This window comes from Trematomus bernacchii, unplaced genomic scaffold (assembly GCF_902827165.1).
Source record: "Trematomus bernacchii unplaced genomic scaffold, fTreBer1.1, whole genome shotgun sequence".
Lineage (NCBI taxonomy): Eukaryota > Metazoa > Chordata > Actinopteri > Perciformes > Nototheniidae > Trematomus > Trematomus bernacchii.
This window is the reverse complement of record NW_022987851.1, coordinates 9,490,330-9,510,047: the sequence shown is the minus strand read 5'-3', so window position 1 is coordinate 9,510,047 and position 19,718 is coordinate 9,490,330. Positions and strand designations below refer to the sequence as shown.

At 38.5% G+C, this 19,718-nt stretch overlaps 1 protein-coding gene across 1 annotated transcript in view; it reads right to left on the bottom strand.

Moving 5' to 3' along the window:
• The window catches only part of pitpnm3 (PITPNM family member 3), a 69,142-nt gene extending 51,637 nt beyond the window's left edge, over window positions 1-17,505 (bottom strand). The window contains 2 exon segments of the mRNA XM_034112968.1: window positions 2,237-2,332; window positions 17,375-17,505. Coding sequence (XP_033968859.1) covers window positions 2,237-2,332; window positions 17,375-17,399 — 121 coding nt within the window. The 5' untranslated portion in view covers window positions 17,400-17,505.
• Between the last annotated feature and the right edge of the window lie 2,213 nt (window positions 17,506-19,718).

Here is a 19,718-nt window from a genome sequence, read left to right as displayed (position 1 = left end):
ATATTAGATATGCTGGTGGGTATTTGTCTTTTTTGTAAATATGAACTTTGTTCAGCACACACAATATTTTGTGTAAAAAGTAAGTATTATAAAAGGTTGTGCTCCAATTATATGCTCACACCATTACATAGTAAATCCATATTTAACACACCTGCATTTAAGTAATAGTTCAACATTTTGAGTAATACGTTCATTCCCTTTTTGGCCAGACGTTTGATGTGAATATTGATTACACTTTCCCGGCTGTCCATTAAATATGAAACGACATCCAGCAGCCAGTTAGTTTAGCTTAGCATAAAGAAGGAAAGCATTTTGAAACAATTGGTCTGGTTCTGTCGAAATATGAAAGAACAATATGCATACCAGCACTTTAAAAATTGGCCGGATGCAATGACTTCTGCTGGTCGCCTGTCGCGATTCATTTAAACACGTCACTTTTTTGTGGATTAAACAAAAAGATGCTGGTAGCTGGATTTGCTATGACATTTGGATAGAAACAGGCTAACTTTTTTCCTGTCCAGTTTTTATGCTAAGCTAAGCTAACCTGCTGCTGGCTGTATTTCCATATTTATTGTTAAACTTGAGTGGTATCGACTGTCTCATTTTTCCCACTGCAAGAGAAAGAATAAGAGTGTTTCATAAAATGTCCAACTATGCTTTATGGACTAAATAACATGAATTAAAACCACACACATGACAAACATCTTATTATGTATAAGCCTTTGTCTGACATAAAAAGCCCCAGAGTGCAGCCTCTCCCCGTGCTATTTAATTAAAAAAGATAAAGCCCTTCTTTGATCTCTGCTCCTTCATACTCAGTAAAGATATTTCACGGCTGAGTGTGGAATTTCATGCGACAGATGTATAAGTGGGGATGATGCAGTACATATGTTCATAGGGAAAACAAATGCACATGATATCTCATTCCCTGGGGCTTTCTTCAACTCTGAAAGGCACCTTTACATCGGTCTCACAAAATGAATTTTGAGCAATACACACCTCTGCTCAGTGACAGCTGTGATAAAGATAAATATTTAATGTTTTTCTAGAAGTCTGCGGTGAGCATGCCTTTTTCTGGCAAGCATAATATGTGAGGGAAAAGGAGTCAAATCTAAATCAGGAGGATGAGAATCAAAGGTTAAGGCATGAAGAGTGAAATGAGATAAACAAGTGAGAGTGAATGACAAAAAAGAATGAAATTTGAATAAATCACATTTCCTTAAACAAAAAATGGGACTTTTTACCGCAGTTTAACATTTCAGTCATGAACCACAGTGGAGAAGGAGCAGTGCCTGTAATCTGTTACCCACTGAGCCCTATTTTCAGCTTGTATATGACATGAGGAATGTTGGACACCAGAAACTCTCAACATACCCCTGGCTATTGACTGACTTCATGTAAAATAAGAACATGTTACAATAATAATACATAATTGATAAGTATCTCTCATTCTCTCTGGGGGAAAAGCACTTGTAGTGGATAATTGGTGCGATAAATATTCTACTTGTTTGATGATTAACTCCCTTTGGGACTGTGAAAAGGCTAGTAGTGGAAAATAAGTCCTCAAGTGTGTCTATTTCTGGTCAGTCTGACATCTTGCATACAATTAAAAAAAGATTTAGCAGAGAATTGGACAATGAAATCATTTAAACATGATTAGGCATGATGAAAGGTAACAGAAAATCCATTTGCTATACATTGTGTCTAGTTTGTTCTGAAATCAGATTTTCTTCTGAAGTCAGTTTTCACTCAATTTAGTGATACAACAAATCATTCACATACTTTAAATATCATCCACCCACAACATAGAGAAATTGCCATTACATTTAGCTGAATCTTATGATTTGTTCATGACATTTCCCCAACTTTAAAAACAAGACCCAACTGTCCTTTTTCACCACAGGAATTAATAACCTGTAACGTATGGATTCCTATAATCTGAAATGAGACTCATGTGGCTTTGATACAAGGTTCTTCCAATAAATGTAGGTTTTGAAGGTTAAAACAAGAAGTTAAAAGATGCTTGAAGAAACAGTTAACCATACGTCTCACAATGACTACCTGTTACATTTCATTAAATTCCTCGAGTCAAAAGTATTCCCTCTTGATGGAATAAAAAATGTCAGTTTAAAATGCTCATACACACTTTCACATAATTCTGTGACTGCTGTTGGAGAGACAGATAATCTACAAGGTGATGACAGGATAAAATGGAGGAATAAAATGTAACACTAACCTCTGGCATCAAAGAACTCCTCATCGGAGCTGTCAACTGATTCCTGTGCGATATTCTGCAGACACCAATGAGTGGCGCTGTGCTTTCGTGCTGATCCTGTGGGTCAGAAGAAGCAAATAAGATAGAAAATTCTTTTTTCGAAAAGATGACACACAGGGTCGTGTCATTAATCATAGAAATCAAGGACAGATCAATCACGCATATCATATTATTTTCCATTCCTTTTATTTTTTAGTTGAAAGCTCTCACAATTCAGAATGAAAAGCAAAGCGTGAACGCCCCAGGGTGGGAACGATGGCCTTTCAAGTGTCACAGCAGTTGAAAGACCCAAACAGACTTTCTTTGAGCAGTGTCATAGCACACAAGTGTGTCAGCAAGGAAGCATAGCAGTATTTGTATTAGCTCCTCATACAAGAGCAGGGATGAGAAGGGATTTAGAGCACTGTCCATTTGTAGAGAATATTCTCTATTACTCTCAAGTGAAAAACGATTGCAAACTACAGAGGAAAATAAAATCGTTAAAAATCTTTGAAGCAAAAAGGGCTATTACATGACTGTTATTTTGTATATATTGATTGTTGTGCTTTTATTTAGGTCTTAATGTGTGCATATGTATAAATGTGTCTTTTGATTGTGTGTATATAGGTATATACATATTTTTATATATTTGTTTATGTATTCGGGATTGTGGGAAACGTTATTTCGATCTCTCTGTCTGTACACACAAAGATTGACAATAAAGTTGACTTTGACTTTGACTACACAGTCAGGCCATATGGAAATTCTGCTGAACTGTGTTGAACAGGATTACAATGCTTAACAGACTTAACACCGGGTCATAAACATTTACACAAGACTTCGGAAATTGTTAGAACACAGCACTACGGCTAATATTACCCTCGCCAGCCTGTTTATCGCCACGAAGAAGACTAAACTTTTGAACTGGAAATCAAAAACATTTTATAAATGAAGAACCTTATAATAGATTTTTGATTCATGGATAATATGTCCGCCTCATACAACTATCAAATAAACACAAAAACACACAGGCATCTCCATGTTTAGGCCACACTCAGACAAACACAACACACTCTCACCAAACAACCAATTTTATTCAGGTATCTTTCCCCTTTCTATTCCTACACATTTATTTATTCATTTGTTTATTAATGTTTGATATAAATGATTTGACCTATGTTCCTCTGTTATCAGTCTTTTGAGTAATGATTATTCAGTTCATTCCTTTTCATCTAACCACAGCTGAATAATGAGGGTGCCTCGGGCTGGGCCCTTGAGGCGGCTGAACTAGTTTAGGGCGACTTGGAATAAGAGGACCTGTTTTTTGATATGCTCTTCTACTTATGTAAAGCTGCTCTTCAGACCCATTCAAAAGACCCCTACTGATTGGTTGGGGGCTAACATTGCCATTAAATAAAAGATAAAACAAGCAAATTAACAAAAACAACTGGGATGAAAAAAAAGACTTAACATTTGGTCCTGACCCAGCTGTTCGATGCCCCGCTCCAGTTACACCCCGGTACCTTCTCTGCTCATGAGGCCAGTGATGAGAGCATTGTTATGTGTATATTTTCCTTTTCTCTCTATTCCCTCCAGCCTATATCGTTCACACATAGAGCCCATCTACCCACACACTGCTTAACCCATGCACACTGCAATGAAGAAAACCACAGCAAACATTATGTCCTTTTATAAATCAATGTTTTTGGTCGTTTCCATGATGGTCACAATTGCAACTGCTTTCCAAGACAAAAATCCAACATGCCAATGAAGTTGGGAATGAACTGAAGATCTCTTTTCTACCTTTGACTTAGTCGCAACACTGCCCATCAGCACAATCCTTCTCCAGAGTCCCCTGAACCTCTGCAGAGATTGTTTGGCCTGTAGCCAACTGGAAGATAGGGTACGGGGGCTCAGAGGATCAGTTCTGTCCTTGTGTGAGCACTTATTGTGAAACAGACAAGCAGCAGCACTGACAACCAAAGCAGCATTTTCCCCGCACATTACACAGCCATCCATACCAACTCTGAATGTTTTTGTCCACTAAACTACCCTGTACACACAAGAGAATTTAGCTGGATGACACAATTCTCTCCTCTTATACCAAAATGATTACTGTTCTCTGGGAAGCACTTCTCTCTTTGAAAATGAAAACATGCCTCCCTCCACTTAAACAAAAAGGCAACAGAAGCTATAAATATAGCTGAAATCCTCAGAAAACTCTTGACCAGAACGTAGGTCAATAAACTGCACAGAACGACAGAACCGCACATTACTATGATGCAACTGTGTCAGTGTTTATAATTTTGTTAAACAATAGACGCCTGCCGGCTCGTGGTTCCCTCCCAACTGCTCATTTATGTGTCATGCTTTGTGTCGGACACTTGTGGAGATAACACACTCAGCATGAAGTACTAAATGAGATGGATGAATATCTACATTACAAAAACCTCAGTGTTTTCTGATCCTTCCCTCACTTCACTTTAAAATGTAATACATGTAATTTAAAAATAAAGGTTTGGTTCCTTGATTTTATTAGCTGTAGCGACTTAGCTAGTTAATTAAGATTACATTTATGAAGACAATAACACCTGTGAAGGGTTCTTGACTTTACTAACACTTACATGATGCTTTTATCTCATCACGTTAAATGGCTGAAGTTTAACTGCATGTGTCCACGAAAAGTCAGCATGCAGTTGAATCCATGTTACTAGACAAGCAGCTTCATTCCCGCATACAGCGCTAAATAGTCTTTGAAAAACAAATGATGAAAAAATATGGCTGTTATTTCATGCAAACACTGTTTTGCTACTTGGCTTCCAATTACTGGATAAGCAAGGCAGAGGTTTGAATTATGCTTTCTTTGTTTGACTTTTCGAAAAATATTGTTAACTTAATGTTGCAAGAGAAAAAGCTTTTCAGATGAGGACTAGCATGGATGGATTACTGAACGTGCTTACTGGGCATAGACAGAGGCCCATAAGTGCCACGGCCTTGCTGGCCTTAATTTACTAAATGTTTCTTAAAGAGATACATATCAACCAGAAAGAGACTCAAAGGTCCCATAAAGAAACGCCAAAGGGACACAGAAAGAATTCAAAAGAAACCAAAACAACTATAAAGACATGCAAAACATCTGAAAAGAGAAAGAAAGTGACAATGAAAAGGGGCAGAACAACCACTAAAAGAAACATTTTTACAAAGAGATGACAAGTTTACACAAAACATCAGCAAAGAGCTAAATAATAAGTACAAAGAAATATAAACGTACTGCATAGAGACAGAGACAAACAACAGAAACAGATACAACATGTTTCATTGTGTGTTTTCCTACTGCAGGAGAGGTGCTGGGGTCTTTTGCATGTCTGTGCCCAGGGGCCCATTGTCACATAATCATCCCATTGACTATAAGCTATAAGTCTTTCTGAATATCAAAAGCCTGGTTGAGTTAAGAGTTTAAACTTCCCCAAATCTAAAATATCAGGTCAGTACTGCTACAGTGAATGGGCCATGTTTTTTATATAACCTGTGACCCCTGTGAAAAGGTCATAACACCCATCAAAATAATTGTAATAACTGTGTCCATGAAGCTAACTCTGGGTTGTTTATAATGTTTGCAAAACACAAACTTAGGCCTGAATGGTTGCACATTTCTGCCTGGTGGTGTGCAGCATCAAACATTGGAAAGTCCCTCCGCTGTGCTTTTCACATGACTGCGAGGATTTAGGCAAGTCATCCTGAGGAGTGTTGAGAGCTCCTGTGTGCGCAGGAAGCCTTTGACAAGTGGGTAAGAAGAGCTGATGGTGTGCACAGCATGAGCAAAGAAAAGTAACTACTTTGAGAAATAAAAACACTCATTCACCAATCTTATCCAGCTGCTGCCCTGAAAGACTGCCAAACAGCTCTCCATCATTTGATTTGTTGAGTGCATACACTTCCAGTCACCTTATGAGACCTGCCAAGAGATCTTTTTTATTATCTAATGCATGGGAAAAACTCCCATGTGTCTGCTTTGAATGCTAGTGCACTCAGTTTACCCTTGGATCTGTACGTGCATGTTGCATTTCTTATACAGTTTATGAATTGTAACCAATTTCTTGAGTGGCTGAAGCTAAACACCGGAGGGTCTATCACCAAGCGATGCTTTCCCCTCTGGGTAATGGGAATGATAGCTGGAGCTCCTGCAGGGTAGATACAATCTATCCGCACATATACTGAGTGAATGCTTGAAAGAACTACAGACTGTGATCACACAACCAGCAGGAGTGCAAATCTGAGCGACAATCCTGCATGAAGCCAGGAGAAAGGGATAGGAACATTTTGTCAATAGTGAATGATGTCCCCACTTTTCACATCAACAGTACTCGCCCAATCCCTGCAAGTTGTCTCGCTCTTTATGAGAACTGGGCTTATGATTGTTTCACAAAACAGCGTAGGGGAAGTTTGAATTATTTGATTGTAGTCCCAAGCAAATTTGGTGATATTGATTTAGCAATGTTCATTGTGGTTGATAATTCACCACTCTACTAACAACATTAATTGAAAGTGACTAAGTATTTCAATTCCTTACACTTACAATATTGTGATGTCAATACACTTTGTGTTCATGTAGGGTATGTCAAATTAAATATCATACCAATGCTCTATGAGGCTACTTGAACATATGAATGCTCACAAGGACAATGCAACATGCTGTTTTGCATAGCATGCTTAAAAATGTGCTAAACAATGAAAAGCAAGTGTAGCAGAGGCTAAAGGGAATGTCATTTGTTTTTTGGATAATAATTTGACCTGATGAGGGTGCTAGCGGCAAAGTCCGATGCTCATCAACGTTGGAACTAGGGCTGTGCGATTATGGCAAAAATCATAATCACGATTATTTTGGTCAATAATTGATATCACGATTATTAAAAACGATTATCCATTTACTTTGAAAACATCCATATATTGAAAAAAAGTATGTTTTTAACAGTTGATTACCCTGAACTTTAAGTATAATTAAACTGAAAAACCAATAAAAAAAAATAAAAAAAAATTAATTTTTTATTTTTTTTATAAAAATAATAATCGTTTTATTTCGATTACATTGTTTTCGTAATCGTTGCAAGCCAAAATCGTAATCGAGATTAAAATACGATTAATTGCACAGCCCTAGTTGGAACGATTCAACCTCGGGATCATGAATGTTGTATGACATTTTAATGTAATCCATCGAATAGTTTTTCCGTATTTCAGTACGTCCAAACGTAAGTCAAATGTATAGGTAGTTAGGTACCATATTATACATCTGATCATCAGATTGATGGCGGAATAATAGCCTTTATTTCGTCAGATCGTCTATTTCATTTTCAGTCTCAGTACTTGAAGTGCTTTTTCAACCCCACACTTGTTATTTTTAGACAAATCATTTTGCACAAACACTTGAGTTCTATGAGTTGGCTGATTTCAATTTGAAAGAGATGGCCCTGAAAAATAGCTCAAACTGACACTGTGAGCTGTTATTTTAATGCCATGGTCTTAGGAAGGCAAACGCACACAGCCCTATGGACTTGATATTTGTTTATCATTTCATGCACTTTGATATAATTAAACACTAAGACAGACATATTGGAGTCATGACAAGCATTTGTGTACTCACGGTTCATGACTTCTCAACCTTAACTCCTGACAGTTTAAAAGAGAAATAATTGAAGTCTCAGTTTCGAGTTTGCATAAGGTTTCACGCAAATGGTTCATGCCTAATAAGGATAATACAAAGTAAAAGAATAAGCAAAGTATCAAGGATTTTGTCAATTAGATATTAGGATATTTCAAGAATATAACATGCTTAAATTTGGTTTCACAGTGTGCAACAGAATCACCTTAAACAGCAATTGGTCATTCATTAGTTACTCAAATCAATTTGTTTTTGCCTGCAAAATGAAAGCATGCCAGACCAAAACTGTTTGATTTTTTAAACAAAAGGTGGCACTTATAGAAACTAAAAAGGAGAGAGGAAGGGGGGGGGTAGAGGTCCTGCACTTAACTGGGCTCTGTTCAAATAAAATCTGTGCACAAAGATCTAAAAAGCTTTACTTCACAGCCAGACAACAGAAGAGGTTGCTTGTGATTCATCTCAACCTTCTTTCATCTCTGTCTTTTCATTATCCACTCTCGCGGTGTTTACAAAGAGGCCTGCAGCCAGTTGAAATGTTGGGCTGACAGCATCAATTACTGGAGCAGCTCCATTGCAATCAAAGGTCACACCTCCTCTATCTGTCCCTCACACACAGGTATGACTCTCTATCTTTGCCACACACAGACACATGGCTGCAGTGCTACTCATGAGTGAGTGTTGCGATCTGATTTGCCACAGCACAACTGGGTCAAATGTTTGACTTTCAATGGATGGCTCAGTCATAGAGAAAAAAGGCACTTCAGGCAAAGAGCTTTTGTGCCAAAATGTTGGCTCTAAAATAAGCCAGGTTGGGTTAGAGATGGAGGGTCTGTGATCCCGCAGCTTCACTAAGAGACTAACGTTTTCAAAAGTGTTAATGGCCAGTAAACACCTCCAAACAGTAGGCTTGTTCAACCACAGTTTCTTTTTTGTTCTAAATACAACATATTTGACATTTGGTTGTGGTTGTGGAGTTCATGTTTGCAGAAACAGTAAACAGTACTTGTACCTTACTGTGTTTAAGAAACGTCTCTGGTCTAGTATTACAGACAGAGGGAGAAGGTCAGATGTGGCACAGCTGCTGTTAGAGGAATCTGTACTGTATTTCTCTATAACTTTTAGGCAACAGTTATTGAACAGAAATATCTAGACCAGTGGTTCTCAACTGGTGGGTCGCGACCCAAAAGTGGGTCGCGGACCCGTTTCAAGTGGGTCGCGGATGTGTGAGTGAAGAAAAAAAAGTTGAAAAAAAAATTGCAATTTTTTTTTTTTTTTTTTGGGAAAAAATGCAAACTTTTATTTTGAAGGACCGATTTTCTAACGCTGTGCATTCAGTAGGCGTTGGACTGGAAGTACCGGAGACCATAAATGGTTTTGAAAACTTCTGTCACGTAGTGATCATCTTCTCAATAAAACATCTCTGCTGATGTTTTTTCGAGTCTTCTGGCCAATCAGAATCAAGATTGTTGGCGGAAGTCCCCACGGAGAATAACTGAGGTAGAACTATTCTTTATACATCCATGGGTACAACTTCAGATAAAAATGAACACATAATGAAATATGACCCCCGGTTTGATGATTGACAGGTCACAGAACAATGGGAGCTATCTACCCTTACCCACAATTTAAAGTAAATCACACAGACTATCTCCTCTTCTCGCAGCAAGATGTCAGAACTAAGTGAAAAACAAACAATGGCATAAAATATTATTAATATGTCCGGTAGTAATAGATTTATTTATTTTCTTCTCAGAGTGTACCAGAATGCGTAGTTTATGTTAGTATTTCTAAAAATCTCCTGGGGGAGAATCCCCCCAGACCCCCCTGCTGGGGTTGGGTTTTCAGCATGTGTGCCTTTTTATATAGTTCAGCTTTGATTCCATCATCTCATTAAACCTTGTTTAAAAGCATACTTTAGTTCTGTGAAGGGATATATGCACTGTACTTCACTTTTATTAATATTGTATTCTGAAAAGCGTATATATTACAGCACGATTTTTTGTTGAATAGATTTGAGTGCTTCAAAATGTTGGGTCGCGATGTATTGACCAAGTAAAAAGTGGGTCCCGAGGCCTAACCAGTTGAGAACCACTGATCTAGACATTGTTCTACCATTTTTTTGGTTTTCATGGGTGAAGCTGATAAAAGTGATTCTAGTATTTACATGTTACAATCAATAACCAGCTGTACCTGTCGTGATGATGTGCAGCAAATGTGACTTTATTTTTGGATCATGGACTTTGCTATGAAAAAAAGTTGTTGTATTGTTTTTCTTTCATTTTGTATGACCTTCTTATATGATATATTGACATGATAAGATCATCTTTCTCTGAGTGGTTATTTTCCTGAAATAAACTGAAATGTTCCATTGATTGTCAGTGTTATTTGTACTCTAGTCACATGTGACCTACAAGGATAATCATCACAGACACGGTGACCTGCAGGGCTGTGATATGAAGGGACATTTCTCTATTGGAAGGCAGCTGTTGAAGGAGCTGGGAATTTATGGATGCAACTGCGGGAGACAAGTCAGGAATACTCTATCTCAACAATAAATATTATAATTGAACCCATTCATCTTTCTATCTTCCCCATTACATATATTTGCCTGACTACTCCGATGAAAATTATATTAAAAAGATAACATTCAACCTTGGACTGCACAACTGCCTCAAGCTGTACAGTTAATGCGTTGGAAATGTATCTAACATACATTCTATTACTGAGCCAAGTATTCACTGAATTGTTGGATTTGTAAAAGCAATGATAAACATAATAAAAACAGGACGAATTAAATACAAATGTGTATCTAAATAGGTCATTTAAATGTGTTCATTTAACCTGTAAGGTTTCTAAAGAGGCCACTCGTTCTCTTGTACCGCATCTGATCCTCTGTTGGTTCACCTTGCAGCTGGCTTTAATTACAGTTGATTCATCAACAGGTGGCTTTCACAGAAAGGCATCATTTCAACAATCTCACAAGATGTATGCATGAGCATTTTCTTTATCTGTTCTTGTATCTCCAAGAGGCATACATATGGTGTGATATCTTGACAAAAAAACTGGATTATAAACCCTTGAGTGTGGAAATATTAATATCAAGTATAACTTTACATAAGCACTTCAGCGTGTAACAAAGGAAAAGGTAGGTCTAAGATTACCTTAAGATGTACTTTGATGACTCCCCATCGCTCAACATATTTGGTGTTTCTGTCTGCGGCCATTTTGTGTCTATTTGGTGGAATCTTGAGTGGACGTTTAGGAGACGTTTTATGTTGTTCATGATGTATTACCTAATTCTGTTTTCAAAACACTGAAATGCATTTTGCAAATACCAACACAACCACTTGTCTACCCAAGCCAAACATTACAACTTTTGTGAAATATTTTTGTGTGAGACATTGAAATTGCACATAATGGTTTGACCCAAAGTCCTCAAAAATAGGTGCAATGGGTTAACTGTAGAGGTTGATTCTGAACCAAGGGATTCATTTCAGCCAGAGAAATTGTCAACTATTGCAAACAAAGTCATCCTACCATGTGTGTGCAAGACGAAATTATTCTAGTTTTGCAAGTGAAATTGCTTTAAAGTGTATTTGATAGTAATCACAAAGTGTTTGGGGGTTTTTGCAGATAATGAGCAACCCCACAGTGCTGAGCACGGCCTCAGGAGAAATCTGCTTTTGATGAGTATACCATCCTAAAGGAATTTCTTCTTGCCGGAGTTTTATCTCATTGCCCTCTCTCCTCTCAAACCCAGATGGTCTGTAAGCTTAGAGAGTGCCAAAATCTCCTTATTTTTAATTAACAGCATTTCATATCCAATATGCAACTAAACGGCACCCAAAAGAGCTGACGGGTCATAAGCGATGGCAACGGCTGCCGTCACGCAGTGAGAGAGTGAAACAGGGCTATCTGATGGTGCAAACCTCTTCTGAGTGAGCATTGGACAAGCTACAGAATTAGTGTGTGATATTTTCCATGTCAAGAAGACATCTGATAATGTTATTCTTCTGTGCTTGGAGGAAATGAGAATTGCCTCTGCATCTCATTTTTGACATACTACTCCCTCCAGTAGAAACTCAAATCCCACGGACCCCCTGAATTAACATGATATTATACTCAGAAATCTACAGAAAAAAAGGCAATGATCCTTATGTCCTGCCTGATACCCTGTGAGCTGGACATTTCTATTAATAGCCTGTCCTCTAATTTAATTTAACCCCATTTCAACAGAAAGTTCAAATCAATCTCTGCAGCCAGTGGGAGACATCGAGGAGATTGTTCTCTCCTCAAAAATATTGATGCGGTCACAAATTCACCTTCTACACATTATCCTCCTGGACGCTAATTATCCCAATCGGTCTGTTAATGGACTGCAGAACAACTAGGTGATAATCACTGTTACTAAGCCTCTCCCTCTGTCTACGCAATGATTACCATATATACAGTAGTACTCCAGCTGAGGATGACTGCATGTGAAGGGGTTTCATTTGAAATCTCTGCACTTATGATGTTCAATACATGCTGGGTTTTGTGGCATTCAGTTATTGACAGCTCACTGGTGAGAACATAGCTAACGGACCCAACTAAAACTCGTGTTGATGATTTAAGTGTTTGATTAGGAATTTAGGAGGGCGAGTAAGTTAAATCATTTGTATCTTCTAACAAGCACAGCATCAGCATTCATTTTGAGTTTCTGTCCACCTGGTCAATGCGAGTTCATTATTCACTCATTCATTATTCATTTTAGCTCTGGTTTTGATCTCTACTAACTCCAGTGAAAATGGTCAGTCCCTTTAGCTGATTACTGCTCCACTTTGTTTTATTCAAAACTAAAATCAGCTGTCTGCTAAGCAAAAATTAACCTATGAGAGTTGAGAGTGAACCGAAACAGTTAACAAAAATATTAGGTCCCCTCGACCGCCTTAGTCTTACAGCGTGTCCCGATTAAACTAACCGGCCATTTGTATATTTTCGTTTTACAAACTGCATATTCAGTGAACAGCCATAAAAGACAGACAAAACTAACACATGTTCCCATCTTTTGCATTGTTGCAAGAAAGATGATTTATAAATTAAATTGATAATCAAAATGTTACATGATTGACCTTTCAGTTAAGTGTCAACTTCAGCTCTATAATTAACAATTAAAAAAAGTACTTTTACAACCATTAGACCGAGTGATTGAGAGTTCAACTAGATGCTCTCCGTCAATTATCACTGTTTATTGGCTAAAACCTAAAATTGTATTAACCAGTTATCCCAAACTAGTGGATTCAATCTAAATTGGTGTGCTAACAGTAAGTGCACCTTCAAACATCCTATTAAGAAACTCTGAGAGCTTCTTAATAGCCAGAAATCAGTGATTCACCAAAGGTGTTTTTGGTTTCCATTCAGTATTCAGACCCCATTTTAACGTTACGACATAAGGCTGTACTAAACAGTAGACCTGTGTGAGCTCCAGGTGAGACGGTCCCTTTCCACTGCCTCGACCTCAAATAGCAGCGGGCCAGCTGCTGTGTGCATTGTGAATATCTGCTCCCTGACACAGGCCCAGTGTGCTTCCCAATGGCAAACACCCATTACAAATAAAATTAGCACTAGATCAAATAAAAAAACAGAGGTCATGGGCTGAATGCATTAACACACGCCTCTGTAAAATTCAGAGAACATTGTGGTGCTGCTTTATGAGCCGGCTGCCTGGGGACTATTTGCCAGGACAACAACCCAACACACAACAAGCTACTGCAGTATGATACAGTTTATGAATATGTGTGTCCTTAACTGAGAGGCAGGAACTGATTTTGGGAAATCAATTTGCAGATGTCCCAGCAGTATATTCCTTAAAGAAAACCCTATTCACCTTTACTCAGACAGAGAATGAAGCAGAGAGAAAAAGAGAGGGATTGTTCATCAGCTTCCTTCAGCTCTATGTAGCTCAATGCTGAATCCCAGCAAAGCAGCAGGTAGGCTACACATTTATTCTATTTGGACAGCAAATAAAAAACACCCCCACAGACTGATCCAATTTCATCAACTATGAGGATTACAAAATGCTCTGAGGTGCAATACCACACTGAGCACTGGAATGGTACATGCAGTCTAACGGAGCATTTACAGTAGACTCTGGGAGGAGAGGATGACGGAGATTGAGGGTGATTTGAAAAGCACAAGTTATTTTGGCAACACAAGACTTGTCTGGTTCTGAACCGCGGTATGCAAGTGTTTGAAATGAGCGTCAAGGAACAAGAAACAGCTGCGTAACTAAAGAGTCTGGGGTTTGAATTCCCATACACGCGGGTTAAACGGTGGGTCCCTCTATTACTGTCCTCATCAGCTCCTCAGTGTGCTAAATTAAATAAAACATTATATAAAATGGGCTGCCTTATAGCCAGTTGGTATCATTGCATTTGTATTCAAGAGCAGTCTACAGCCATGCTAGCAGCTCCGCAAGGTTTTACTAGGCAGGATGGAGTTAAACGCTCTCATCAAATATACGATGCTAACAGTGATACTGCTAAAATGCTGATGTTTAGCAAGTATAATGGTTACCATGTTTACTAGCATCGAATCATGCTAGCCTGCTAAAGCACATCTGAGGCTGATGGTAATTAGTTTGGAAGGTATAAACCAAAGTGTTGAAAACATTTAAAATGACGTCCATATACTGATAGATCAAACTTGAAGACATCTCCAAGTTACTACAATTCATCTTAAAGGGGAAATTAATGTTTCAAGAGAATTGATTTGAAACCATAAATCTTATTTTTATGATGGCATAAGGAGGAAGAGGGAAATTGAGGGGATCATACTAGCTAAAGTCATAATAAAGATACATCATCTGGAAATAACAACATTTCCATTTCCATTGAGAAATGTTAACATATTGGTTAACATATTAACTTGGCAGTAGTGATGATTTCAAGAGAAAGCTAATCATCTGGGGACTATGAATGTTTTTACCAAGTTTCCTAGAAATCCATCCGATAGTTGCTGGGATACTTCAGGGCGGACAAACCAAATGTTGACAATGCCATCCATACTAGCATGCTTAATTTTGAGGATTAGAGCTTCACTCAGCACAGCCCTCATTATTTCTAAACCCTTATTACTCAGCTCAAATTATTTTTCAATATTTGCATGACTAAAACTGGGGCTGTCATCTGTTTTAATAGGTAGCCACTGAATCTGGGCACGATGCCATCTTTTCTGCAGAAGCTAAGAAAAGACACTGCAAACAGTAAAGCTTTGCTAGTCCATAAACATGGGTTGCCATTCTGTAATGATAACATAATATATACAACACTCACCTTTTGCCACTTTTTTCCAGATGTTTTTTTTATTAAACAGTCCCCACTTGAGATAATTGTGCAGATGTAGCTCTCAAGTGAATAAAGAGAGGACATTTAAATTAGAATTAAAAAGTGTATTATCCCTTGCAGCCCTCTTATAATTGAAAGTAACAAAGATAAGATCTGCGTTCATAAGCGAAAGTCATGAAATTAAAAGGTCTGCCCTGTCCAAGTTGTTGTGACTTTGAAGAACAATATTTCTATGAGAACAATGTATTCTTCACAAGTTGTACAGTGAACTGAGGTCAAGCGATATTCACTGCATTTCAGAGATATGAATGCTCTACCAGTAAACCCAAACAATCTGCACACAACCTGCCAGCAGCCTGCTGAAGCATTGCACTGTTCACATAATTATATAGTGCTGGACTCAAATAATATAGGGCCTTAAAGTGTTTTCTAAAAGCCTGTTAAATTTCAAGGTGAGGCTCGATGCAATATAATTAGGATTGACCGCAGAAGAAGATATCCAGTTGCAGCTGTTGAAAAAATATATTGTGTTTTGATGCTTTCAAAGAATCTTATTTTCTTGTGAGATTGTCTATGAAAAATAGAAGTGTTAGCTTGATTTCTAGAGTGCAACGATTTGTTCACTCGCTAGTATAGCGGCAATGAAAAGTGGGAATAACACAGAAAACAAATTCATTCTATGTTTGAGGAACTTAGGTGGGGATTTGATGGGTTATTATAACACCTGATCTCAGCCTATAGCACTTTGTTTGAATCAACTTCTTGTTGAAAAGGTAAATATCATATTCTTGACTTGAGAGACTTTCCACTGTCATTGCACCCCAATATCTAGCAAGGGTATTATTTTAAATCCAATGCAGCAATACTTTAAAGCCCAAACCACACTAAATAAAATCCCCTCTCTATCGTGACACTTATTGTCACTACAGAGAGAAATAATGATCTAATATTTTATTGATCCCTTCAGGAAAATTCTCTTTCCACTCTCGCTTTGTGTAAAAGGTCAGAGCACAAACGCCACATACAGAAGAGCAAGCCTGGAGCTGGAAGGGATTCAGTGATTTGCTCAAAAAGACATGCATGACGACACAAGGATAATAAACCTGGACCTCCGGCTGAAAATAAAAGCCTAATAGTCACAATGCCTACCTGCTGACCCAGCATTATTAACAGGTTTTTACATTACCTTGATACTAGCCCTGTAACTACATTAATCTGAATAAATATTAACAAAAATCAGCAAACACACACAAAAAGACATAGGCTTTCGTAAGTCTTAAACGGTTCAATGTCTGAAATTTGCCATAACATGTTTATACAAAGAGGCAATCTAATAAATAAAGTGCAACCCCCTATAGCATTGCAATGTTTGACAGATCATCAAAATTACTATAATGCTATTTCTGAGCAGCATATCAATCTTTTTAATGTGCATTAATAAACCTTTAATGACAGAACTGTCCCGACGTAGCTGATGCTGTCCTTTCTACAACGCCCTATAGCTATCTTATATCCAAACAACAATTAAATGAGCAGCATGAAAAACTGCCAGCTATTATTAACAATGCACCGAACTGCTCTGTATTATTATGATTAGGTTTTACATCTCCTGGATTCACTTTCTCCTGTCTTATTTTCTGATTTAATGTCTGGTGCTAACATAGTGCTGCTGCCTCTGTTTACATGATTCTGTGACCTGATTGGGAATATCAGAAAAACTTTTTTTTTTAATTAGCCTTCATGCTCACATCCTGAATTGTAATAGCTGATGCTAAAAATAGAAACTAGAGTCACCACCATATGCATAGGGGGGATCCTAATAGCTGCAATAGCGGATGACCACAAGTCTGTCTGCAGGTCACCTCACCTTTTACATTAAGTATTTTTTTAGCCTATTTGACCTTAGAGCGTCGACGGGTCAAATATTTCGGTGTAACACTGGCATGGTCAAACAGAACCAGACAGACTTAGTGACAGACAGACAGGTATAAGGACAGACAGATGAAAAGACAGTCCACTGGACAGGCAGAGGTCTGTTTTTAGACCGTCGTACATTCCTACAGATTGCCTCCCATCCATGCAGCACGCGGATGAGCGCGTCTACCTGTTAGCACGAGACTATGCATAGTGTCCCCTTACCTCTTCCTCGCGCCTCCTTTGACATAGTGTCCTCTGCCGTGTGTCTCCGTCTGTCTATACGGTCACTCAGCAAAGCCGTCACGTTATTCTGTGCGACAACGTGAGGTCGGATGGTTAATTAAACAGCGGCTCTTCCTCCGTCCCTCTCCCGCCTGCTGCACCTTGAAGCCTGGCAGACGGGGTGAATCACTGCCGTGTCTGTCTCCTCTCACTGTGCAGAGGGGGAGTAGAATATCACCCCAAAAAATAAGCTATGTTCTCATTCACCTGTGTCAAGTCCGTCAGAGCACGCTGCCGCAGACATACTTTGGGATGTTGTCTCTGTGCGGAGTTGGTTCTGCGCCGTTAACATCAGTCAGAGTTCCTCCAAACAAGACCAGGACTGCAGCGCGACTGCCTCCAGCGGTGCGCGTGCCTCCGCGGATGCAGCTCTGAAGGGTGTCCTTCGTCTTATCACCGGTTCTGACTTAGCAACATTATTAAGAAGTATATCCAACATAAAGAAAGAAAAGATTAGTAACTTCATGCATTAAAACCATAGGGCAAAGCCTAATGTGAAAGCTGTATTGTCATTGGCACGACTCATTTAATTAGCCAAGTTTCATCCATTCCATTGGATATATCATAGCAGAATCTGCATAGAAATATTACAGGAATTAAACACAATGTTAAATATCAAGTAGGTAAACGTCATAATGCCACACAAGGAGCACATGTTGTTATGTTCCCCTATTGCAGGGTGTGGCTGTTACATAAAAGTAGATGAGGTATGAAGATGCCAAAATTACAACAGAAGCATAACTTTGTAGACAAATAACAGGAATTGGACCCATTATTAAATATAAAGTGTTTAAATTAGTTGTGAGTCTCATAGTGTGTTGTATTGCTATAGGTTATGAAGAATGGAGATGAAAGACACCAAATTGCAGCAGAATTTGACATCTTCGCAGAAATATTACAAGAATTACACAGAACATAAAATATAAAGTATAGGTAAATGCTTTTGAGTGTACACACAAACACTTTATTTTCCCTCTGTTGGGTGTGGCGGTCACATTCAACTCAAAGAGGGTGAAAATAAAAAGAGGTTTAAGGATGAAGAGCAAAAGGACACTAAATCACTGGAAACTAGGGATTAAGGGGTGAAACTACAACAGTCCTGTCAGCCATCCATCACCGAAGCAGCAGGTGCCATCTTGGTCACGCAGAGGCCGTCACCCAGACCCATTTAAGAACATCAAGAAGTGCCACAAAAACCAAACCCATCAAAATAAAGCCCTTTGCCCAGGGACTAAGTCTGGTTTCTTCTGTCGTCTTTTGCTTTCTAGGAATAGCGGGAAAATTAAGCATATGAATCATGTTCCCTCAGCTTTAAATCCTTTAAATCCAGTTGTGAGATCGGGGCCAATCCGACAGACGCTTTACGTGTGCCTCTAATTCATTATTTATCTTATCTTGACCTGCGATATTTGACATGAATTGCTGAAAATAGGTTTCTCACTGAGCGCTCAGGGCATGCGGTACACTCCTGCACTGTCATGACGTAACAGCTGCTGTGTCCATCCCTCTTCTCCTTATATACGACCAACACACACCCAAGACAATGGACTGGTTGCCACGTCATGTAACACAATTGAATATTGATGAATGATAATGCCTACGGCTGAACCATTGCCCTGGAATCTGAGAGCCGGACACACTACATTACCAACTCTACTAGGAATACATGCAGCCAATTTGTATTCATCAAGAGAGCCAATGACAATACTTCTGGCCCTGAACACTGAGATGAGATCCCTCTAAGAAAAACCAATAAGAAAAAACCTCCTGGCCAGAGAGACAGCAAGACATATAGCACCGATTACACCAAATGGCTGCACTAACTGGATCCTACTGAGAAAAAACAAAAGGCTAATTTAATTAATGAGATTTCTTTCGTGAAAAGAATTCTCACCGTGCCATTGAGCACATCATTCCCATTCTACAGCACAACCTGAGCAGCAGAGAACGGCAAAGAAAAGAAAATATTTTAGACTTATAAAAATAACCAATTTTATTGAGATGATTTTGTGCCAACATCCAGGCAGCTTAAATGAATGGTAATGTTTAAAAACAAAGAAAAACCAGACAGGGTGAAAGATGTTTATGACGGCAGATAACCACTGCAGGGCTTTTGGAAAACGAAGGCAGGACCAGTTTAACAAAAGTCTTTTTGGGAGCCATAAAGAGTGACAAAATACAATATGTCAATTAAGCACCCGAGTTGCAGATTCATTGTGCTTTCAAAGCACAGTCGCCAACAAATCTCTATGATTTTGGCACTTTAAAGATATGATTTATTTTT